This window comes from Garra rufa, chromosome 11, assembly GCF_049309525.1.
Source record: "Garra rufa chromosome 11, GarRuf1.0, whole genome shotgun sequence".
NCBI classification, from domain to species: Eukaryota; Metazoa; Chordata; class Actinopteri; order Cypriniformes; family Cyprinidae; genus Garra; species Garra rufa.
The window spans coordinates 46,247,591-46,272,796 of NC_133371.1; the positions used below are offsets into that span (position 1 = coordinate 46,247,591).

Below are 25,206 nucleotides of genomic sequence, written 5' to 3' on the forward strand. Positions count from 1 at the left end.
ACATAAAATGTTAAACTAAAATAAATTATAAACCATTAAAAATAAAAATAAATAAATAAATTATAAATTATTAACAATAAACAAAATGAACACACTTCAATTTTTTATCTTTTTTATTTAAAATAAGTTTTAAAAAATTGAAATAAAACATTCAACAAGACACACTTCATAAAAACATTAAAATCTTAAAAATGTCAAAGTAAAATAAATACTAAAAATAATTGAATTATGAAGTTGTACATTTGGAATGTTAAATTAAAACATTAAAAAATACACACTTCATAATAATATTAAAATTGTAAAAATGTAAAACTGACTGTTTTAAAATAAAAATCAAATGAAACACTTTATGAAAAATATTAAAATCATAAAAATGTAAACATAAAATAAATAATACAAATAAAACACTACAAAATAAGTCAAACCTAAAATTGTAAATTTGTTATTTTGTTTTAATTAAAAAATATTTTTAAAATAAAATAATATAAATAAAACACTTACCAGAAATGTTTTAAATCATAAAAATGTAAAATTAAGTGAATCTCAAATAAAAACATTCAAAATATAATATTCTTAATAAAAAATGTAAAATCATAAAAATATAAAACTAAAATAAGTTATTTGAAAAATAAAAATAAATTAATATAAAACATTTAAAAACACACACTTCTGAAAAATCATAAAAATGTAAATGTAAAATAAAGTAAAGATAATACAAATAAAACACTAAAAATATATAATCTTAAAATTGTAGTTATTTTATTTTGATTAATAAGTTATTTTAAAATAAAACATTCATAAATAAAATAAAAATAATCAAAATAAAACTTAAAAATTTAAACATAAAATAAAGTAAAATAATACAAATAAAACACTAAAAAATATATGAAACATACATTTGTAAATTTGTTATTTTATTTTAATTAATAAATGAGTTCATAAACATTAAAAATAAAAAAACATACAAAGTTAAAACTAAAATAAATTATTTTAAAATAAAAATAATCAAAATAAAACATGTACCAAAAAATGATTTAATTATAAAAATGTAAAGTACTTTTACTTGTAAAACAGTATTAAAAAACTTGTAAAAAAATATAATGCATAATAAAAAACATAAAATGTTAAACTAAAATAAATTATAAACCATTAAAAATAAAAATAAATAAATAAATTATAAATTATTAACAATAAACAAAATGAACACACTTCAATTTTTTATCTTTTTTATTTAAAATAAGTTTAAAAAAATTGAAATAAAACATTCAACAAGACACACTTCATAAAAAACATTAAAATCTTAAAAATGTCAAAGTAAAATAAATTCTAAAAATAATTGAATAATGAAGTTGTACATTTGAAATGTTAAATTAAAACATTAAAAAATACACACTTCATAATAATATTAAAATTGTAAAAATGTAAAACTGACTGTTTTAAAATAAAAATCAAATGAAACACTTTATGAAAAATATTAAAATCATTAAAATGTGAAAGTGATATAATAAGTAAGTGATAAGTCATTTGTTTAGCTGTTTAACATTTGTTTAACATTTTAAAGAACTGTAAAAATGCAAGTGTGTTATTAATATGTGAAATATTTATTTAAAATCTCTGTTGGACTTAAAGAAAATACTTTAGGAATAAAGACAATATAGAGCAAAATTGCATGAAGTGGATGTTTTTGGAGCTTGCTTTCATCATCATTAAAAATGTCTCCAGTGAAGAAAATCATACAGGTTTGGAAGCACATGAATTTATAATAAGTGTGCACAAACATTTGTGTAAATGCACCAGTTGAGTTTAAAACAGGGCATTGTGATGCGAGGATGCCGTATTCATTTGTGGGTCATTACACATGTGCAGACAGAATGAATTATGCATCATCACACCTGTGAGTGAGATTTACTTCTGTTGTGTGTTTCTGGAGCAGCTCTCTTTGAACAGATGAACTTGGGTGAAACCGAACAACAGAACGGGAGTTAAATCAGAAACCGTCCCGATGTTGAAGCGCTCAGTACAGCATCTGAAAGCTTCTGCGTGATTGTTCATTTAAGAGGAAGTGCAGATGGTCAGACTGTGTAATGCACATCCGAGATGTTCTTCCAGGTGCGCCACAGCCCCAAAACACCACGGCATGATGGGATATCGTCCTCAGGTTGCTTGTTATGGTGGTTCATCCTCATTGCTGTAAAGCAGGGTTTGCCAAACTGGGGTTCGTGAGTTGATGAAAAGCTAATAATTCATTAAATCATAAATATGTAAAGTTAAGGTATTTTTTTTTTTTAAATAACACTCAAAATAAAATACCTACTGAAAATGTTTAAATATAAAAATAATAAGAAATACTTACTAAAAGTTAAATCATAAAAATGTGAATTTAAATAATTTAAAATTAAAATAAAAAATGCTAAACAATTTGTAAAATTAACACTTCTTAAAAATATTAAAATCATAAAAATGTAAACATAAAATAAAGTAAAAATAATACAAATAAAACACTACAAAATAAGTCAAACATAAAATTGTAAATTTGTTATTTTGTTTTAATTAAAAAATATTTTTAAAATAAAATAATATAAATAAAACACTTACCAGAAATGTTTTAAATCATAAAAATGTAAAATTAAGTGAATCTCAAATAAAAACATTCAAAATATAATATTCTTAATAAAAAATGTAAAATCATAAAAATATAAAACTAAAATAAGTTATTTGAAAAATAAAAATAAATTAAAATAAAACATTAAAAACACACACTTCTTAAAAATCATAAAAATGTAAATGTAAAATAAAGATAATACAAATAAAACACTAAAAATGTATAATCTTAAAATTGTAGTTATTTTATTTTGATTAATAAATAAGTTATTTTAAAATAAAACATTCAAAAATAAAATAAATAAAATAAAAATAATCAAAATAAAACACTTGCAAAATTTGAAAATAATACTTAAAAATTTAAACATAAAATAAAGTAAAATAATACAAATAAAACACTAAAAAATATATGAAACATACATTTGTAAATGCGTTATTTTATTTTAATTAATAAATGAGTTCATAAACATTAAAAAAACATACAAAGTTCAAACTAAAATAAATTATTTTAAAATAAAAATAATCAAAATAAAACATGTACCAAAAAATTATTTAATTATAAAAATGTAAAGTACTTTTACTTGTAAAACAGTATAAAAAACTTGTAAAAAAATATATAATGCATAATAAAAAACATAAAATATTAAACTAAAATAAATTATAAACCATTAAAAATAAAAATAAATAAATTATAAATTATTAACAATAAACAAAATGAACACACTTCAATTTTTTATCTTTTTTATTTAAAATAAGTTAAAAAATAAATAAAATTGAAATAAAACATTCAACAAGACACACTTCATAAAAAACATTAAAATCTTAAAAATGTCAAAGTAAAATAAATACTAAAAATAATTGAAATGTGAAATTGTACATTTGGAATGTTAAATTAAAACATTAAAAATGACACACTTCATAATAATATTAAAATTGTAAAAATGTAAAACTGACTGTTTTAAAATAAAAATCAAATGAAACACTTTATGAAAAATATTAAAATCATTAAAATGTGAAATAAGTAAGTGATAAGTCATTTGTTTAGCTGTTTAACATTTGTTTAACATTTTAAAGAACTGTAAAAATGCAAGTGTGTTATTAATATGTGAAATATTTATTTAAAATCTCTGTTGGACTTAAAGAAAATACTTTAGGAATAAAGACAATATAGAGCAAAATTGCATGAAGTGGATGTTTTTTGGAGCTTGCTTTCATCATCATTAAAAATGTCTCCAGTGAAGAAAATCATACAGGTTTGGAAGCACATGATTTTGAATAAATGTGCACAAACATTTGTGTAAATGCACCAGTTGAGTTTAAAACAGGGCATTGTGATGCGAGGATGCCGTATTCATTTGTGGGTCATTACACATGTGCAGACAGAATGAATTATGCATCATCACACCTGTGAGTGAGATTTACTTCTGTTGTGTGTTTCTGGAGCAGCTCTCTTTGAACAGATGAACTTGGGTGAAACCGAACAACAGAACGGGAGTAAAATCAGAAACTGTCCCGATGTTGAAGCGCTCAGTACAGCATCTGAAAGCTTCTGCGTGATTGTTCATTTAAGAGGAAGTGCAGATGGTCAGACTGTGTAATGCACATCCGAGATGTTCTTCCAGGTGCACCACAGCCCCAAAACACCACGGCATGATGGGATATCGTCCTCAGGCTGCTTGTTTTCGTGGTTCATCCTCATTGCTGCAAAGCAGGGTTTGCCAAACTGGGGTTCGTGAGTTGATGAAAAGCTAATAATTCATTAAATCATAAATATGTAAAGTTAAAGTATTTTTTTTTTTTTAAATAACACTAAAAAAAACACCTACTGAAAATGTGAAATAGTTTAAATATAAAAATAATAAGAAATACTTACTAAAAGTTAAATCATAAAAATGTGAAATTAAATAATTAAAATAAAAAATGCTAAACAATTTGTAAAATTATTTATAAATAAGTGCAGTTGAAATAACTAATTTTCAAATAAAAACAAAATAAAACACTATTAATTCAATAAAAACTAAATAATTGAAATGAATGTAAATAATTGAAAAAATTATATAAAACAATCAAAATAAAAATAAGAAATACTAATTAATTAAATTATAAAAATGTAAATTGAAAGTTAATTAAATTTAATTTAAAAATAAAAACAATTAAAATAAAACACTATTAATTAAAAAAGAAATGAAAAAATGAAATTGAAATAAGTGTAAATAATTAAAAAAATTATATAATAAAAAACAAAAATAAAACACTAGAAACTAAATAAAATCATAAATATATTACGTTAAAGTAAGTAATTTTAAAATAAATACAATCAAAACTCACTGAAAATGCAAAATAATAAGAAGTAAAAATTTATTAAATCATGAAAATGTGAATTTAAATAATAATTCAGAATAAAATAATAAAAAATGCTTAAATAGTAACAAGTAATTGTAAATATGTACAAAGTAACTCATTTTAAAATGAAAAATATCAAAATAAAACAGTAGCAATTAATTTAAAAAGAAATGACAATGAATTTAAAATAAATATAAATTGTTTAAAAAAACTTTATAATGAAAACAAAACACTAGAAATTAATAAAATCGTAAATATATTAAGTTAAAGTAGCTTATTTTAAAATTAATACAATCAAAATAAAACACTCACTGAAAATGTAAAATAATAAGAAATAATTCAAATTTATTAAATTGTAAAAATGTGAATTTAAATAATTCAAAATAAAATAATAGAAAAATTAAAAATCAATCATAAATATGTACAAAGTAATGAATTTTAAAATTAAAAAGAAAATCTAAATAAAACACTACCAATTAAATAAAAAGGAAATGAAAAATAAATATAAATCAGTGTAAATAATAAAAAAATAAAACCACTAGAAATTAATTAAGTAATAAATATATAAAATATATCAAAATAAAACACTATTAATTAAATAAAAAGAAAAAAATTAATGTAAATAATGTAAAAACTGTATAATAAAACTGAATGAAATAATAAAAATATAAAGTTAAAGTAACTAATTTAAAAAGCAATCACTGAAAATGTAAACTATAAAAATAAAAATAATAAAGTGAATTTAAATAATAATTTTAAATAAAAATAATAGAAAAATGAGTAAAAATGAATCAGTATGTACAGTTATTTTAAAATGACAAAAACTCAAAATAAAACACTAATTGCTAATTAAATGAAAAATTTAATTGTATAATAAAACTGTATAATAAAAACAATAAAAAATTAAACACTAGAAACTAATTAAATCATAAATATATAAAGTTAAAGTAACTAGTTTTAAAATAAAAACAATCAAAATACAACAATCAAAATATTAAAGATTAAGATTAATTAAATTGTAAAAATGTAAATTGGAATAAAATTTAAGAATTTAAAATAAAACAATTAGAAAGTGAATTTACTTCAATCATAAAAATGTTTTTAAAAATGTTATATTTTAAATAAAAACACTAAAAATAATTAAATCATAAATATGTAAAGTTTAATTATTATTATTATTATTTATTATTATTTTACAATATATAATTTACTGTAATTATACTTTAAAAAAGTAGATTTGTTAACTGTCACCAGATATTCATGAATATAACTTAAAATTAACTTAAAATATTTTATTCAGTGTATATTTTAGTTGACACAAACCCTAAAAAATAGACAAATTAAATTCAGAAAAGGACATTTTTGCACACTTCTGTTGTGTACCATGCACTTGAATGCAGAGTATCTTGTTACGACGCTCCCTATGCAGACAATGTTAAAACCAGCGTGTGCATAAATGTCAGAGAGCACTTGAGGTTCTCCCTCTTGTGAGTCTTGTTCCAGCGTTGCGTTTCTCGACTGTCTTTCGTAAGACTTTCATTGTAAGAAAGCAGGAAGTGTCCCGGAGCCCTGCGGCGAGCCGGCGTGTTGGACGGAGATCAGTGCGGCGTTTGGCGAGCCGTAGCGATGCGAGCGCTGAGGGAGATCCCTGTGCAGAGGAGGAGTCTGGGATGCCGGAGGAATGGAAGTGTTTCAAAGAAAAAGCGTCTCCTTTTTCAGGCAAAATCAACCCACTCAGACTCGAGCGGGGCTTTCTCTCTCCTCTGGGTGTGTGCAAGCTATTCTGAGCCGCTGCTAAAACATGAAGTGCTGTGTAAGATATTGCAGCACTTCATAGCGTAAATGCAGCCTTGCGAGAAAGCCGTGCAATGGCTCATACTCTAGTAGTGTTTTCTACTTGGTTGCTGGTTATTTATTATTTTTTATTTTATTTTAGTTCTTTGTTTTATTTTTTAAATGTAGTTCTTCAGCGCCCAGATTAACAGATTGCATTTGACGATTACTTAAAAGGTTTTTGAGGTGTTTGTCAGAGTTGTGTTTAGATGCACTATATTGCATGAACAGGTTTGACTAATTTAGTAAAAAATCTTAATGTTTAAGCATATAATGATATTCTAGGGGATTATGTGCTTCTGATTTTACAGCAACAGTTTTGACAGGACCCTCTTCAATTCTAACATGACATTAGTGTGTTGCTAGGGTGTTTAAGTAGTTGTTAGTGTGTTGCTATGTGGTTGCTAGAGTGTTTGAGTGGTTGCTAGTGTGTTATGATGTTTGAGTGTTTGTTAGTGTGTTGCTATGTGGTTGCTAGGGTGTTTGAGTGGTTGCTATGTAGTTGCTAGGGTGTTTTAGTTGTTGTTAGTGTGTTGCTTGTTCGTTTGAGTTGTTAGTGTGTTGCTAGGATGAATAAGTGGTTGTTAGTGTGTTGTTATGTAGTTGCTAGGGTGTTTGAGTGGTTGTTAGTGTGTTGTTAGGGTGTTTAAGTGGTTGTTAGTGTGTTGCTATGTGGTTGCTAGGGTTTTGAGTGGTTGCTACGAGGTTGCTAACGTGTTTGAGTTCTTAGTGTGTTGCTGGGATGATTAAGTGGTTGTTAGTGTTGCTATGTATATGCTAGGGTGTTTGAGTGATTGTTAGGGTGTTGATAGGGTGTTTAAGTGGTTGTTAGTGTGTTTCTAGGGTGTTTGAGTGATTGTTAGTTTGTTGCTAGGATGTTTGAGTGATTATTAGTGTGTTTGGGTGTTTGAGTGATTGTTAGTGTGTTGTTAGGGTGTTTAAGTGGTTGTTAGTGTGTTAGGGTGTTTAAGTGGTTTTAAGTGTGTTGTTAGGGTGTTTAAGTGGTTGTTAGTGTGTTGTTAGGGTGTTTGAGTGGTTGTTAGTTTGTTGCTAGGATGTTTGAGTGATTGTTAGTGTGTTTGGGTGTTTGAGTGATTGTTAGTGTGTTGTTAGGGTGTTTAAGTGGTTGTTAGTGTGTTAGGGTGTTTAAGTGGTTGTAAGTGTGTTGTTAGGGTGTTTAAGTGGTTGTTAATGTGTTTATAGGGTATTTGAGTGGTTGTTAGTTTGTTGCTAGGATGTTTGAGGTATTGTTAGTGTGTTAGGGTGTTTAAGTGGTTGTAATGGTGTGTTGATAGGGTGTTTAAGTGGTTGTTAGTGTGTTTCTAGGGTGTTTAAGTGGTTGTTAGTGTGTTGTTAGTGTGTTTGAGTGGTTGTTAGTTTGATGCTAGGATGTTTGAGTGATTGTTAGTGTGTTTGGGTTTTTGAGTGATTGTTAGTGTGTTGTTAGGTTGTTTAAGTGGTTGTTAGTGTGTTAGGGTGTTTAAGTGGTTGTAAGTGTGTTGTTAGGATGTTTAAGTGGTTATTAGTGTGTTTCTAGGGTGTTTGAGTGATTGTTAGTGTGTTGTTAGGGTGTTTATGTGGTTGTAAGTGTGTTGTTAGGGTGTTTAAGTGGTTGTTAGTGTGTTTCTAGGGTGTTTGAGTGATTCTTAGTGTGTTGTTTGGGTGTTTGAGTGATTGTTAGTGTGTTGTTAGGGTGTTTGAGTGGTTGTTAGTGTGTTGCTAGGGTGTTTAAGTGGTTGTTAGTGTGTTGTTAGGGTGTTTGAGTGGTTGTTAGTGTGTTGCTAGGGTGTTTAAGTGGTTGTTAGTGTGTTGTTAAGGTGTTTGAGTGGTTGTTAGTTTGTTGCTAGGATGTTTGAGTGATTGTTAGTGTGTTGTTTGGGTGTTTGAATGATTGTTAGTGTGTTGTTAGGGTGTTTAAGTGGTTGTAAGTGTTTTGTTTGGGTGTTTGAGTGATTGTTAGTGTGTTGTTAGGGTGTTTGAGTGGTTGTTAGTTTGTTGCTAGGGTGTTTGAGTGATTGTTAGTGTGTTGTTAGGGTGTTTGAGTGATTGTTAGTGTGTTGTTAGGGTGTTTGAGTGGTTGTTAGTTTGTTGCTAGGGTGTTTGAGTGGTTGTTAGTGTGTTTTACTCTCTTCTGCTCACTAAAATGCTGTATTTTTCATCAAAAATACAGTTAAAATATGAAATAATATTATAATTTTAAATAGCTGTTTTCTATGTGAATATATTTTAACCCTGAATTATTTCCTGTGATCAAAGCTAAATTGTAAGCATCATTACTCCAGTCTTCAGTGTCACCTGATCTTTCAGAAATCACTCTAATATACTGATTTGCTGCTCAAGAAACATTTCTGATTATTGTCAATGATGAAAACTTTACATGCTTTACATTTTTGTGGAAACAGTGATACATTTTATTATTATTCACAGATGAATAGAAATTTCAAAAGAACAGCATTTATTTGAAACAGAAATCTTTTGTAACCTAATAAATGTTAGTGCATCCTTGCTTAATAAAAATATCTGTTTCATACATAATCCAAACTTTGAATGTGGACATATTCTGTCATTTTGAAAAGAGTTTGAATAGCAGAAATGTTCATGGAGCTCTTTCCTGGATGCAGGTTACAATTAGTTCTCAATGAAAAGTGCTTTCAATATCGAGTCTCTCTTTAGTGTGTGATTTAATCTAACGTAACTGAATCATATAATAAACACTGAAAGAGAGAGAGATCAAACCCTGAAGGAAGTGTTTTTCTGATCGCTGACTTCATTTCCTCATAATGGGGAAGAAACCAAGCGTGATTTTTATGACTGTCAGAAAGAATAATTGGAAATTAATAATCACGTGACCTTTCACAAATCCGACGACTGTTGTAAACCTTCATTCTGCGTCTGAGTGACTTCTGTTTGGTGTAATTACAGCTCCATCAAATTATTGTTTGCTCTTTCTCAAGAGAACAACAGGAAATGGTTTCATGCACAATATTCACGCTGTTGGTTAATCATTTCTGTCATTGTTGGGGGATTAAAGCCATTTTTCCTTTAATGGTTATGCAGCATTTCACACTTGTGAAAGTTGAAAAAGTTGGTTTGGTAACATTGTAACTCTTAGTGATAAAGCATCCTGTGTGATACAATGTAACGTTAGAATGTAACACCAAATCATGAATATTAATGAGCTTTGTGCAAATGCAGGAATATTAACATGCTTCTTAGTTTTAGCATCTGAGGGAAATTAGAGTTAACTAAAGTCATGCCGAGAACATTTAATTTCACATTTTAATGCTAAAAGACTGTTTAAGTCAGGCAGGGGTTATTATATTTGTCCTATCAGTGTTATTATCCTTGTAAATATGGAAATATTCTAACACCCTGTCAGAACTGCAGTAGTGTGTGAAATGCTGTTTAACCCTTTGAGAGTGTTGAATCAGGCTCTTTTTATTTAGATCCTTTTGATTTAGTGTTTTGTCATTTATTTGTTCCAGTATTAACTGTTTCCTGGCTAGAAATCAGTCCAAAGTTAAAATCTCTTTCTTTGAACTGCATTGTGCTTTATGTTAAAACATTTCTGTCACGTGAGTGAATCACTCAGAGCACTAACTTCACAATCGGCTGTGTTTTTTCTTTGGCTGGTTACTTTGAAAGCATATGTGTGCTGATCACAGGAAAAAACTCCAAACAGAGGCGAGTCAAGAGTCGCTCCATTAGAGGACGAGAGCGCCGCTGTGATTCAGAGCCCATCCTCTGATAGTCTGATGTGTCATGATGGTTTGTTTCATGTGGCGGCAGCATCAGTCCTTCTCACTGACATCCTGATGGCAGCGTGTGATGCTTTAATTAAAGCGGCCACGGACCACACACATAAACACACACACACACACACACACACACACACACACACACACACACACACACACACACACACACACACACACACACACACACACACACATATGTATATATATTATATATATACCCACAAACAGACAAATGGACTGCACCAATTTCAGAAACACATTTGACATCCTCTTTTCTCAGAATGGGTGAAGGATGTTTGATGCTTCTGTCATCTCTCTCTCTCTCTCTCTCTCTCATATTTTTATTTGATCTTGTCTTATTTTGATCAGAGTAGATTTTACATTTTATAAAAAAGAATTTGCCTCCATGATGCTGAGGTGTTGTTCGTGATTATTATTGTTTCTCGATTATTGTTAATGTGTGGTTACTAGGGTGTTTGAGTCGTTGGTGTGTTGTTATGTGGTTGCTTGGGTGTCTGAGTGGTTCTTAGTGTGTTGCTATTTGGTTGCTAGAGTGTTTGAGTGGTTGTTAGTGTGTTGCTAGGGTGTTTGAGTGATTGCCAGTGTGTTGCTATGTGGTTGCTTGGTGTCTGAGTGGTTGTTGGTGTGTTGCTCTATGGTTGCTATGGTGTCAGTGGTTGCTGTCTGGTTGCTAGGGTATCTCAGTGGTTGTTAGTGTGTAACTAGGATGTTTGTGTGGTTGTTAGTGTGTTTCTAGGGTGTTTGAGTGGTTGTTAGTGTGTTGCTAAGGCATTTGAGTTGTTAGGGTGTTTAAGTGGTTGGCAGTGTGTTGCTAGGGTGTTTGAGTAGTTGTTAGTGTTATACCAGGGTGTTTGAAAGGTTGTCAGTGTGTCGCTAGGATGTCTAAGTGGTTGTTATTGTGTTGCTAGGGTGTCTGAGTGGTTGTTGGTGTGTTGCTAGGGTGTTTGAGTGGTTGTTATTGTGTTGCTAGGCTGTCTGAGTGTTTGTTGGTGTGTTGCTAGGATGTTTGAGTAGTTGTTAATGTGTTGTTAGAATGTCTAAGTGGTTGTTAGTGTGTTGCTAGGATGTCTGAGTGGTTGTTAGTGTGGTGCAAGAGTTTTTGAGTGGTTGTTAGTGTGTTGCCAGGATGTTTGTAAGGTTGTTAGTGTGTTGCTAGGGTGTCTGAGTGGTTGTTAGTGTGGTGCTAGAGTTTTTGAGTGGTTGTTAGTGTGTTGCCAGGATGTTTGTAAGGTTGTTAGTGTGTTGCTAGGATAACTAAGTGGTTGTTAGTGTGTTGCTAGAGTTTTTGAGTGGTTGTTAGTGTGTTGCCAGGATTTTTGTAAGGTTGTTAGTGTGTTGCTAGGATGACTAAGTTAGTGATGACTAGTAAGTTGTTAGTGTTGTGTGCTGCTAGTGTTGTGTGCACCTAGGGTGTTTTAGTGGTTGTTGGTGTGCTGCCAGCATGTCTGAGTGGCTGTTAGTGTGTTGCTAGGATGTCTAAGTGGTTGTTATTGTGTTGCTAGGGTGTCTGAGTGGTTGTTGGTGTGTTGCTAGGGTGTTTGAGTGGTTGTTATTGTGTTGCTAGGGTGTCTGAGTGTTTGTTGGTGTGTTGCTAGGATGTTTGAGTAGTTGTTAATGTGTTGTTAGAATGTCTAAGTGGTTGTTAGTGTGTTGCTAGGATGTCTGAGTGGTTGTTAGTGTGGTGCTAGAGTTTTTGAGTGGTTGTTAGTGTGTTGCCAGGATGTTTGTAAGGTTGTTAGTGTGTTGCTAGGGTGTCTGAGTGGTTGTTAGTGTGTTGCTAGAGTTTTTGAGTGGTTGTTTGTGTGTTGCTAGGATAACTAAGTGGTTGTTAGTGTGTTGCTAGAGTTTTTGAGTGGTTGTTAGTGTGTTGCTAGAGTTTTTTAGTGGTTGTTAGTAGGGCTGCACGATTAATCGAACGATGTTGTGAGGCGCGTTTAGTCAATGAAGCCGGTACTTTGATTAGTAGTAAATCCCCATCACGTGCGTTCAGCTGGAGCGGCAATTCAAACACCCCAGCGTAAATCACTGACAAGCCACGCCAAATCGCGCTCAAAATCGAATTCAATTTTCAGCGCGATTTGGCGTGGCTTGTCAGTGATTTAAGGCTGTGTGTATTAACTGCCGCTCCAGCTGAACGCACGTGATGGGGATTTACTACTAATCAAAGTACCGGCTTCATTGACTAAACGCGCCTCACAACATCGTTCGATTAATCGTTGCAGCCCTAGTTGTTAGTGTGTTGCCAGGATGTTTGTAAGGTTGTTAGTGTGTTGCTAGGGTGTCTGAGTGGTTGTTAGTGTGTTGCTAGAGTTTTTGAGTGGTTGTTAGTGTGTTGCCAGGATGTTTGTAAGGTTGTTAGTGTGTTGCTAGGATGACTAAGTTAGTGATGACTAGTAAGTTGTTAGTGTTGTGTGCTGCTAGTGTTGTGTGCACCTAGGGTGTTTTAGTGGTTGTTGGTGTGCTGCCAGCATGTCTGAGTGGCTGTTAGTGTGTTGCTAGGTGGTTGTTTGTGTGTTGCTAATGTGTCTGGATGGGTGTGTTGCTAGGGTCTTTGAGTGGTTGTTAGTGTGTTGCTGGGGTATTTGTGTGGTTAGGTGCGTTCCATTCAACCGTAAGTGGACTGCGAAGAGAACTTCACAGCGTATTTCGCCATCTTAAGTGAGATTCCAAACCGAAGGGAGCAAACATGTCCAGTTCGAAGGGCACTACGAACGGCATAGGGAATAAGGGAACATCGGTACCTCACTTCACAGGAAGTGGACGCGGAAAATCACCCAACTGTCAATGCGTACCGCGTCACCAGTTAAAACTAATGATGTACTCTAAAGTGGGTTGTTTGGTTGTTAGTGTGTTGCTAGGGTGTTTGAGTGGTTGTTAGTGTGTTGCTAGGGTGTTTGAGTTGTTGTTAGTGTGTTGCTAGGGTGTTTGAGTTGTTGTTGATGTGTTTTTGTGTAGTTGCTGATGAAGTCTCTGATTTTCTGTTCTGTGTGTCTCTGGTTTGTCCTTTAATGTGCATCTGTGGGTTTTATCTCTGGTCTCTCTGCTGTATATCGGTGTGTATCTGTGTTTTGTTGATCTGGTGTTATGAAGTTATCACTCAAGGTTTTCTGAGGCTGCCACTTTTTTCAATCTATATCGACTGACAGGCTCTTTCGGGCTTTTCATTTAGCATTTTGCAATTTTAGTGCAGGTCACTGGAAAAATGAAAGCTGCGATGCTTTGGGCTGATATTTGGACTTCAGTCATTGTGTGTTTCTTTGAAATGTACTTATTGAAAAAATAAGAATTGGGGTAAATGTCATGAAAATAATATTTCAATTAAATGTGCATAATTTTCTTAATGCAAGATTCAATTTCTTATTTTCTCTGTGTTGATTCTGACTGAAGTGTGACTTAAATTGACTGATGCTCATGTGAACTGTGTGTGTTTCAGTCTGTTCCAGCATTACTGTTATGCTCGCGGAGGGATGCGTCACACCTCATACACCTGCATCTGTGGAAGGTAAACACACACAAATGATTAGAAAACTCACAAATTAGCCTCATGCAAAACAGAATTGCTTCGGTCAGCAGCACTCAGAGACAGTTGCTGTAATTGCTGATGTTCTTACACAAACAGCACAAGACCTTACAGTGCAATAACACACCAGAGCAAATCATTACTGCAGTCTGTGTGTGAGTGTCCGATATCATTCTGTCCCCTGAGCAAAAGACGTTAAATCAAAGCATCTGGATGAATAAATACATTTCAGATATTTTTTGAATTTGATCTTAAATGCATAGTTCACCTAAAAATGTTTGAATAGTTTGAAAAGTATTTTTCCACTGCGTATCTTAAATCTTTTTCATGCATATTCAAACATAAATTTCAGGTTTTGTCTCACAGTTGTTTTTAATTTAATACTTGAAGGAACAAAGTGACATTCTGAACATTTCAGGATATTCAAGTTGATGTTCGTTAGATGATATTTTGTGTTTTTGGGGTTGCATATTAACATGTCATTTCCCATCAGTGGGAATAACTCGTCCATCCTGCATTACGGACACGCCGGGGCTCCCAATGACAAAACCATCCAGGATGGAGACATGTGGTGAGTTCGTCTGCCTCTTTTCTCTTTTATTTTATTATTTTAGTCAGTTTTTTTTTTCTGTATCATATTTCTTGTTGATTGATGCTGGTCTTTCAGTCAGTGAGTGCAGTGTTGAACATGTCTCTCTTTAGTCGTTCAGACTGCATCATCTCTTTATAAACAGTCACACACTGACCCCTGGTGGACAGAAAATAGAAACACATTTTTCACTTTTTGCAAGCACATATTTGAGAAATGATGTGAAAATCATGATGGCTGAATTAATTAAAGTAGCAAATGATTTATTACAGTCAAAGAGCTTTTCATTTTATATTTACATCTGGCATAATCTGCCTTAATTTACATTTTTCAGACCAAAACACATCTCTGAAAGAGATTTTGTACTTTGTATTTGCAGCAAAAAGTCTATAAATAAAAAGTGATACCTAGCATCACTTAGTTATTAAATATTAATTTCTAGCAGAAGTTCTGCATATATATATATATATATATATATATATATATATATATATATATATATATATATATATATAATGAATAAGGAATATTTAATAAATAAACTACGAGTTATTAAAAAGACAAAGTGCTATTTTTTTCTTTCTAGTGCCATACATTTTTTTCTTATTGTATTCTATGCAACATTTAGTCATTGCTTGCATTAATATCTATTAATATCTATGGAATAAAAAAATAAAAAGGTAATTGTGACTTTTTATCTCACAATTCTGCGTTTATGTCTCACAATTAGATTTTTTTTCACGATCCTTAGAAAAAAAGTCAGAATTATGAGATACAAACTCAAAATTGCGAGCTATTTCGCAGTTGCAATTGTCTATATTTCAATTTTGAGAAGAGAAGTGCAACTTGTGAGATCAAAAAGGCTGAATTGTAAGAATTGTGTAGTGTTTTTTATTCTTTTTATATAACATTGTATGTTAAATGTGACCCAGGACCACAAAACCAGTCATAAGGGCTAACAAATTGAGATTTATAGAAGCTGAATAAATAAGCCTGCCATTGCTATATGGTTTGTTAGGATAGGACATTATTTGGCTGAAATGCAACTATTTCAAAATAATTAATAAAAATATGTAGATATAATGTTCTTCTAAAAATAGTCAAATATAAACTTGTATATAAATCAATTGTTAGTATTGATCTTAACAACAGGGTTTCCTGTATAGTTTAGTTTTTTTTTTTTTTATGAGAAAAATAACGTACTTTTGAACAGTAAGATTTTTAATGTTTTTCAAAAGAATTTTCTTTTGCTTTTTTTCCTGGGAAATAAATGATAGAAATTAATACTTTTATTTAGCAAGGATGCTTGAAATTCATCAAAAGTGACGATAAAGACATTTATAATGTTACAAAAGATTTCTGTTTCAAATAAATGCTGTTCTCTATTTCCACTTTCTATTTATCAAAGGAACCTGAAACAAACTACTCTGCTGTTTTCAACATAATAATAATATTTAAATAATTAATAAATAATAATAACAATTAAATTAATACATAAGCTTTCCAGAATAGGACAATATTTGGCCGAGATGCAACTATTTGAAAATCTAGAATCTAAGGGTGCAAAAAAATCTAAATATTGAGAAAAATCACTTTTAAAGTTGTCTAAATTAATTAATTAGCAATGCATACTACTAATCAAAAATTAGGTTTTAATATATTTATGGTAGAAAATTTACTAAATATCTTGATGGAACATGATCTTAATATCCTAATGATTTTTGGCATAAAAGAAAAATCGGTAATTTCGACCCATACAATGTATTTTTGGCTATTGTGACCTGTGCAAAGCCCAGAAGCTTTGTACATTGTGGAAATGTTAAATAAATAAGTAATAATAATAATAGAACAATATTGAGCTGGCATATTCCATTGTTTCCAAACTGTAGAAACTCTGGCTGGTGCTAAACTAAAGTTTCTTTTTAAAACTCTTTATTTTTCTGATTGTTTTCCTGTCAGTCTGTTTGATCTGGGCGGTGAGTATTACTGCTACTCCTCCGACATCACCTGCTCTTTCCCAGCCAACGGCAAGTTCACCGCCGACCAGAAAGCCATTTATGAAGCCGTGCTGAAGTCCTCCAGAGCCGTGATGGCCGCCATCAAACCAGGTACAAACCCAGCAGAATCACAGCCAAGAGACAACACTGCTTTCAAAATCCTGAGAGACAGAAAACATAATGCGGATCACAATACTGCCCTCCAAAGGCAAAGTGCAGTAACTACGTGAACACTGTAACTGAGAAAAATGCCTTTAAAGTTTTTACAACAGCTAGTCAAACATGTTGACACTCTCGTTTCTCTGAACGTTTCTTTGAAACGGGACAAAATTGAACCAGAAGACTTTGCCACAAGACAAAACAATTGTCACAAAGTCCATTTTAAGCCTTAACTCAATTTTGACCAAATACGTAGTTACTGCGCTTTGCCTTTGGAGGGCTGCGGGCAGAATATTCCTGTGATTAAAGCTGAATTTTCAACATTACTCCAGTCTTCAGTGTCACAAGATCCTTCAGAAATCATTCTAATATGTTGATTTGCTTCTTAAGAAACAATTTTGAAAACTGTTACATTTTGTTTTTCAGGATTCACAGATGAATAGAAAGTTAAAAAAAGCTATTTATATGAAATAGGAATCTGTTCTAACATTATAAATGTCTTTACTGTCATTTATGATCAATTTAATGTGTCCTTAGTGAATAAAATTAATTAAGGTAAGACACTGCAGGTGAATAGGTAAAAAAAAATTCAATAATAGTTATCGCTTTCCCCAGTTGATTGATTACATTGATAATTGCAAAAAAAAATTCTATTACAAGTTTTCTAAAATGTTAGGTTTCAATCTGCAAATGAGCCATTATTTATTCAAATATGCGCTAATTTGCATACAATTCTAGTACAAAAATCTAAACACTGGATGAAGTCGGTGTCAAAATTCTTGCTTAATTCTTTGACATATTAAAGTCAAACGTTTTTACAGAGGGGATGTTAGGTATCTCATTTTTGGTACTCCATAATTCAGAAAACACTTTGAATAAGGCAAGGCAGTTTTATTTCTAAAGCACATTTAAAACAGCAACTGCTGACCAAAGTGTTGTACACTAAAAGCATAACTTCACAAAACATATATCGACAGCATAAAATATTCTGAGAATTATTTAAATAAAAAATTGAAAGATGAGATTTGAAGCTTCCAATATCCGTAATGTTCTAGTGCAATTTCAATGGAGAAGGAGATCTCTAAGGAGACCCTTATAAACAAACAGCAACATCTTAAATTTGATGCAATATTCAACTGGCAGCCAGTATAAAGAAGCAAGAATCGGTGATATATGATCTCTCTTTCTAGTTTCTAGAACAGACAAACAATATATTTTCACAATTTTGGGTGGAAAAAATGTAATAAAACGTTGTATATATGAACAAACAGTGTTGGGGGTAACGCATTACAAGTAACGCAAGTTACGTGATAATATTACTTTTTCCATGTAACTAATAAAGTAATGCTTTCATTTTTAATTGTCAAGATCTGAGTTAGTTTTTCAAATGAGTAACACCAGTTACTTTCCCCCATTTATTGATTAAAAGCTCATCTGTCTCCATGTTGAGAGAAATTGTGAGTAAGATGTTACTTTAGTTTACTTTACTCAAATCACTTACTAAAAAAACAGATACATTGTTCGTCAAAATGAATAAAAACAGTGAAATTCAAAACAAAGCTGCAATAATTAAATGTTCAATAATACAAATATCCTTTATGTGTTTAATCCCATTTTATTAACCGATGTCTTTGCTGCCGACCTTCGATGATCCAATTCATCCATACTAATAAGCAAAAATTACTCAAGATAATCTAACATTTGTTTTCCTTTTTTTATTGCTGAAGAGTTTTTCTTCTGCGGTCTACTGTACAGACGTCAATTTACTTTTCTCTAAGCCTGAGGCTTTTGCTGTGAAAAGGCTTTTACGTTTGACAAAAATACAACTTTTTATATTAAAAACAAGCAAGCAAGCCCTGACCAGATTTAAAAAGTAAAACGTAAAAATAACGTAACGCATTACTTTCCATAAAAAATAACTAAGTAACATAATTAGTTACTTTTTTAGGAAGTAACTCAATATTGTAATGCATAACTTTGAAAAGTAACTTTCCCCGACCCTGTAAACAAAAGCCTCTGTATAAACCTTCAGGATATAGACCGGAATAAAAATGTAAAGTTTGGTGTGTGTAAGTGGCTTAGTGAAGGAGAAAAAAAAATATCATTTTAAAAATATGTATTGTGATTTAAATCTATTGGCCAAATAGATAAAAAGCTATAAAAGATAAACTTAACAGTGTCTTTTAGGTGTTTAACTTACTTAATTTCCAATCTTTGAATGCTAATGTTGGTTAAATTTAAGTTAGAGAATGTACTTCCTAAAAGAGCGAACAGAAACTGTCTTTGATTAAGAACTGAATCCTCTGGTCCTTCTCTGATGCTCAGGTGTGAAGTGGACAGACATGCATCGTCTGGCGGACCGGGTTCACCTGGAGGAGCTGCTGAAGATCGGGATCCTGCGTGGGAACGTGGAGGAGATGCTGAAGGTTCATCTGGGCTCCGTGTTCATGCCGCACGGTTTGGGTCACCTGCTGGGCATCGACGTCCACGATGTGGGAGGATATCCAGAGGTCAGAGCCAATCACAACAAAAGATTTTTCTCTAAAGTCCATGTATAATGTTAGCATTTTATTGAAGATAAATCTTAAAACGCACTTTTAAAAACTATTTTGACTATTCTTATTTCCTCTTTTTATATTTATCTGCATTTTAACCTTTATCTTAACATGAAAATGCCATGGTAGCTGACAAACCATGTAATAAATACCAACATGCTAAAAACCATACAGATTACATAATCCTCAGTATCACTACAAAATGACGTACTCATTTCAGATAAGTGTATTTGATTTTTCCCACATGCCTTTTATAGCAGTATATATGTGTCCCTGGAGCACAAAACCAGTCTTAAGTAGGACAAGTATATTTGTAGCAATAGCCAAAAAAACATTGTATGGGTCAAAATTATAGATTTTTCTTTTATGCCAAAAATCATTAGGATATTAAGTGTTTCATGAAAATATGGTATTTATGTAAATTTTTGATTAGTAATATGCATTGCTAAGAACTTCATTTGGACAACTTTAAAGGCGATTTTCTCAGTGTTTAGATTTTTTTGCACCCTCAGAATAAAGATTGTCCTATCTTAACAAACTATACATCAGTGGATCTTGCCAAAATAAAAGCTTTCTGATTTAGGTTTGAAAATGATGAAACTCATCAAAAAGTAAATATTATCATTTTATTTTTTTCCTATAAAATATTAGTATTTTTATTTTATACTCCTTTTTATTTTAAAATATAATAGTATCACCACACTTGGTCACACTTTATGTTAGGTGGCCTTAACTATTATGCACTTGCATCAAAAAAATAAGTACAATGTACTTAATGTGGTCATATTGCATTGCAAAATACTGTTGCTTCTATTAAAGTGGGATACGGGTAAGGTTAGGGACAGGTTTGGTGGTTAGGTTAAGGTTTAGGGATGTAAGGGATGGGTCAACAGTGGTAATTACAGAAATTAATTACAAATGTAATTACATATAAGGTTTTTAAAAAGATAGGTACAATGTAAAAACATGTACACAATAAGTACATTGTACCAAATGATTAATTTATATGTAAGTACATAGTAGTTAAGGCCACCTAATGTAAAGTGGGACCCCACACTTTATTATTTTCTTTATTATTTTATTTAAATCCGAAATAAAGTCCAATTATATTATTGTCACTATTATTAATTTATTTTTTTAGTTTTATTTAATGGGTCAAAAATATGTGCAGTGTGAGGACCAAACCAAATCTCCAGGTACTCTTATGGGAACTTATTTTGCTTTAGAACTTATTTATTAAAACTTATTTGCACCTCTGACTATAAGGTATAAAGATATGTGACCCTGGACCACAAAACCAGTCATAAGTGTCAATTTGTTTTCAAAATTAAGATTTATACACCATCTGAAAGCCGAATGAATGCGCTTTCCATTGATGTATGTTTTTTTAGGATATGACAATATTGGGCCGAAATACAAATATTTAAACATCTTTTAAGAAAAAACATCAAGAAAAAAAAAAAAAAACAGAAAAACCCGCCTTTAAAGTTGTCCAAAAGATGTTCTTAGCAATGCATATTACTAATCAAAAATTAAGTTTTGATATGTTTATGGTAGAAATTTACATTTTGACCCATACAATGTATTTTTGTCTATTGCTACAAATATACCCATGCTACTTGAGACTGGTTTTGTGCTCTAGGGTCACATATTATAAATATGAACAGTATGAATTTCTAAAAAGTTGCTTTGAATTTGTGTTTATTGCCTTCACAAAAACAAATTAAATGTTTGTTTAAAACAAACTATAAACTATGCTTTTTTTATTTTTAAATAATGATATTTTTTTAATATATATATATATTTCAATTATTGTTTTAATTAATTGTATTGTTTAATAAATTGACTTAAACTAAAGTACATTTAAATTGTCTCACATGCAAATGGAATAGAACAAAAATCAGTTTGGCCTGTGGGTGTCTCTGCTGTAAAGAAGCATTTTGTTCATTTTGTCTGATTGAAACCAATGTACTCCTGGTCCTTCTGATCACCTGCAGCAGCGGTTAAAGCGTCTGGTGTGTTTCAGGGCATCGAGCGCATCGACGAGCCGGGTCTGAAGAGTCTGCGGATGGGCCGTGTGGTGCAGGAGCGCATGGTCCTCACGGTGGAGCCAGGAATCTATTTCATCAACCACCTGCTGGATAAAGCTCTTAACTCACAGGAACAGTGTGGCTTCATCAACAATGACGTCCTGACACGCTTCCGCGGCTTCGGCGGGGTCAGAACACATCACAAATATTATAAACTAACCAATTATATATTCTAATAGATACACTTGATGGAAATTATTTTACAGATACACATCAGTCCATGACTAGTCCTTATTGTGTTTACCACCATATAATTTCTACTGGTGATTTTGCTAATGATTTGTATATTATATGCTATAATTTATCCATAATATACAACTATATACAAATATAATACACTATACATAATCTCTTACGTTCATCAAGGCTGCATTTATTTGATCAAAAATGCAGAAAAAACACTGTTATTGCAAAATGTTACTACAATATAAAATAATGGTTTTGATTTGAATGTACTTTAATATAGAATTTATTCCTGTGATGCAAAGCTGAATTTTTCATCTCCAGTGTCACATGATCCTTCAGAAATCATTCTACACTGCAAAAAAATGAAGGATCATATGACACTTAAGACTGGAGTAACAGCTGATGAAAATTCAGCTTTGCATCACCGGAATAAATTATATTTTAAAGGGTATTCAAATAAAAACTATTATTTTAAATTGTAATAGCATTTTGCAGTATTACCATTTTTTCAGTATTTTTGATCAAATAAATGCAGCCTTTGATGAGCATAAGAAACCTCTTTAAAAAACGTTAAAAATCTTACTGATCCCAAACTTTTGAGCGGCAGTGTATATACAGTCAAGCCCGAAATTAATCATACCCCTGGCAAATTCTGACTTAAAGTTAAGTTTTTTTTGACTGGAAATGACACAGGCTTCTCCCTAAAGATAATAAGACGATGTACAAGAGGCATCATTGTGAAATAAATATATTTCTCAGCTTTTATTTACATTTGAACAAAAAGTGGCATGTCCAAAATTATTCATACCCTTTGCAAACTGTCACAGTCGATGGGAAAATACAAAGTTCTATACCATTCCAAATAGTCCAAGCTGTTCTAAAGCATCCTAATGACCCTGATTCAATGGGAACAGCTGTTTTAATCAACTCAACAGCTGAAAAACAGAAGCTCTCTGCTGTTGGTTTGTGACAGTCATGGCTAAGACAAAGGAGCTTGCTGAGGACCTGCGGCTGTGCATTGTGGCTGCTCACAAGTCAGGAAAGGGCTATAAGACCATATCTATATGTTTTGAAGTTCCAATGGCTACAGTTCAAAGTATTATTAAAAAATACAATCTCAGAGGACGTGGTCAGAAGCCAAAAGTGACACCTGTGCTGGCCAGGAGGATAGTGAGAGAGGTAAAAAAGAATCTAATGATCAGCACCAAGGCCATCCTGATGAATCTGGGCTCTGCTGGAGGAACATCTCAAGACAGACAGTCCAACAGACACTGAACACCACTGGGTTCCACGGACGCAGACCAAGGAGGACAACACTTCTCCAGATAAGGCACACAAAAGCCCGCTTGGCCTTTGCAAATGCTCATCTGGACAAAGAAGAAGACTTCTGGTCTTCTGTTTTATGGTGAAACAAAAATTGAATTGTTTGGCCACAATGATGTAGCCTTCATTTGGCGTAAAAAAGGAGAAGCCTTCAAGCCTAAGAACACCATCCCCACTGTCAAACATGGTGCTGGAACCTAATGTTTTTGCGGTGTTTTTCAGCCGGTGGACCAGGGAACCTAATCACAGTAAATGGCTCCATGAAAAAGGAGCAATACATCAAAATTCTCAACAACAACATCAGGCAGTCTGCAGAGAAACTTGGCCTTGGGCACCAGTGGACATTTCAGCACGACAGCGACCCAAAACACACAGCAAAAGTGGTGAAGAAATGGTTAGCAGACAAAAAGAGTCCTGACTTAAATCCAATTGAGAATCTGTGGAGGAGCTAAAGGTCAGGGTGATGGCAAGGAGACCCTCCAACCTGAAAGAGTTCATTGTTAAAGATGAATTGGCAAAAATACCAGTGGAGACATGCAAAAAGCTGGTCAGCAATTATAATAGCCAATAAAGGCTTTTCTATTGATTAGTGAGAAAGGTATGAATAATTTTGGACATGACACTTTTTGTTCAAATGTAAATAAAAGCCGAGAAATATTTTTTTCCCACAATGAAGCCTCTTGTACATCATCTTATTATCTTTTTGGACACGTCTGTGTCATTTTCTGTCAAAGAAAAACTTGCTGGTTGAATAAATGTACCTATGTATATATATATGTGTGTGTGTGTGTGTGTGTGTGTGTGTGTGTTTTATCTTCATAATATTACTTTGTAATCAATTGCACTAAAGCTTGATTGTTTCAGATATTATAAATATGCATTTCTAAAAGTTTAGACATTATTTATATAAATATTTATATATGTGTGTGTTTCTCTCAGGTGCGTATTGAGGATGATATCGCTGTGACGGCTGACGGTGTGGAGCTGCTGACCTGCGTTCCTCGAACTGTGGAGGAAATCGAGGCCTTCATGGCGGATGAAACATCCAAACCCTTCAGTCCCATCAGCAGCCAGAAATTCTGAAGAGAGGATGATGATGATGATGAAGACATCACTCCGTCTCTTCAACAGAGTATCTGTGGTATTTTACTCTATAAAGGGAAATCAGTCAAATGTCAGCTGCGGTTCATATTATTACCCCGAGATAAATCAGTATTACAAATAAATTACAGGATCATTTCTGCTTTCATGTAGCAGCCATGCAACATTTTGTGCTTTGATATTCCTAATAATAGCAGCTCTGAACTTTGTTTAGCCTGAATTAAAAGAACTGTATTCATTTGTGTTATCTTCTGTATACTTTGTGCAAGTTTGTAAGGCAAAGCAATGCATATTTTTAATAAAGGTCTGATTTTTCTAGCATCATTTAGAATCACGTGTAACGTTATTTATTTATTCAGAAAAGTATGTTGTTTAACTTGTAATGAACACTTCTGAATACAGACCTAAGGTTGGTCTCTTTTTAAAGAAGACAATTAGTTTAATAAAATTAAAGTATTAAAAAGTTATAGAAGTTTAAATTTACTGTAAAGACAATGTATTTATATATATATAAATAAATATAAAAAAAAATAGTTAAAAATGCAAAATTGCTATAAAATTAAAGCCATATATCTACATAAGTTTTGTTCCAAATTTGAAATATTTTTTATGCATTTCTGTCACAAATCTATCAATTTCTCTCTCAATATTACATCTATCACAAAATATGGAATCTTGAGACTTAGACCTTTCCAACGATATGTATTTTGTCGAGATTATATAGTTTTGATTCTAAAAGACCGTAATACATTTTGTAATATGACACCCTGCTAGACTATTGGTGCACTCTTGTCATAAATTCATCTATTACTGTTCCTACATAATTTGTAACAAAAAAAGGGTAATATATCTATTTAGGAGTCTTTAAGAAAGAAAAGTGATATGAGTAATGGGGGGCCTGTGCCCCAGTAGAGCTTTAGGTCTAGCAACGCCCCTGGTTTCTGCCAAACCGTTTTGTAGATTCTCAACTTTCGCCATTCCAACAGAGACTTGCTGCACTTGTTTGCATAATGCATACAAATAAAACAATAGTTTGAGGGTGTTATAGTGCTAAGATGACTGTTGAGTCACTTAACTTACCTTAAATGAGCTTTCCTGTAAATGGCCTGGATGCAGGGAGTTTGCTCAAT

The 25,206-nt window shown here is 31.8% G+C and overlaps 1 protein-coding gene across 1 annotated transcript in view; it reads left to right on the forward strand.

Annotated features, from left to right (window-relative positions):
• LOC141345505 (xaa-Pro dipeptidase-like) overlaps positions 1–24,400 on the forward strand; it is a 217,837-nt gene extending 193,437 nt beyond the window's left edge. The window contains exons 3-8 of the mRNA XM_073850366.1: positions 13,990–14,058; positions 14,570–14,647; positions 16,625–16,773; positions 19,147–19,331; positions 21,403–21,594; positions 23,915–24,400. Coding sequence (XP_073706467.1) covers positions 13,990–14,058; positions 14,570–14,647; positions 16,625–16,773; positions 19,147–19,331; positions 21,403–21,594; positions 23,915–24,058 — 817 coding nt within the window. The 3' untranslated portion in view covers positions 24,059–24,400. The remainder of the gene's footprint in view (positions 1–13,989; positions 14,059–14,569; positions 14,648–16,624; positions 16,774–19,146; positions 19,332–21,402; positions 21,595–23,914) is intronic.
• Positions 24,401–25,206: the final 806 nt, after the last annotated feature.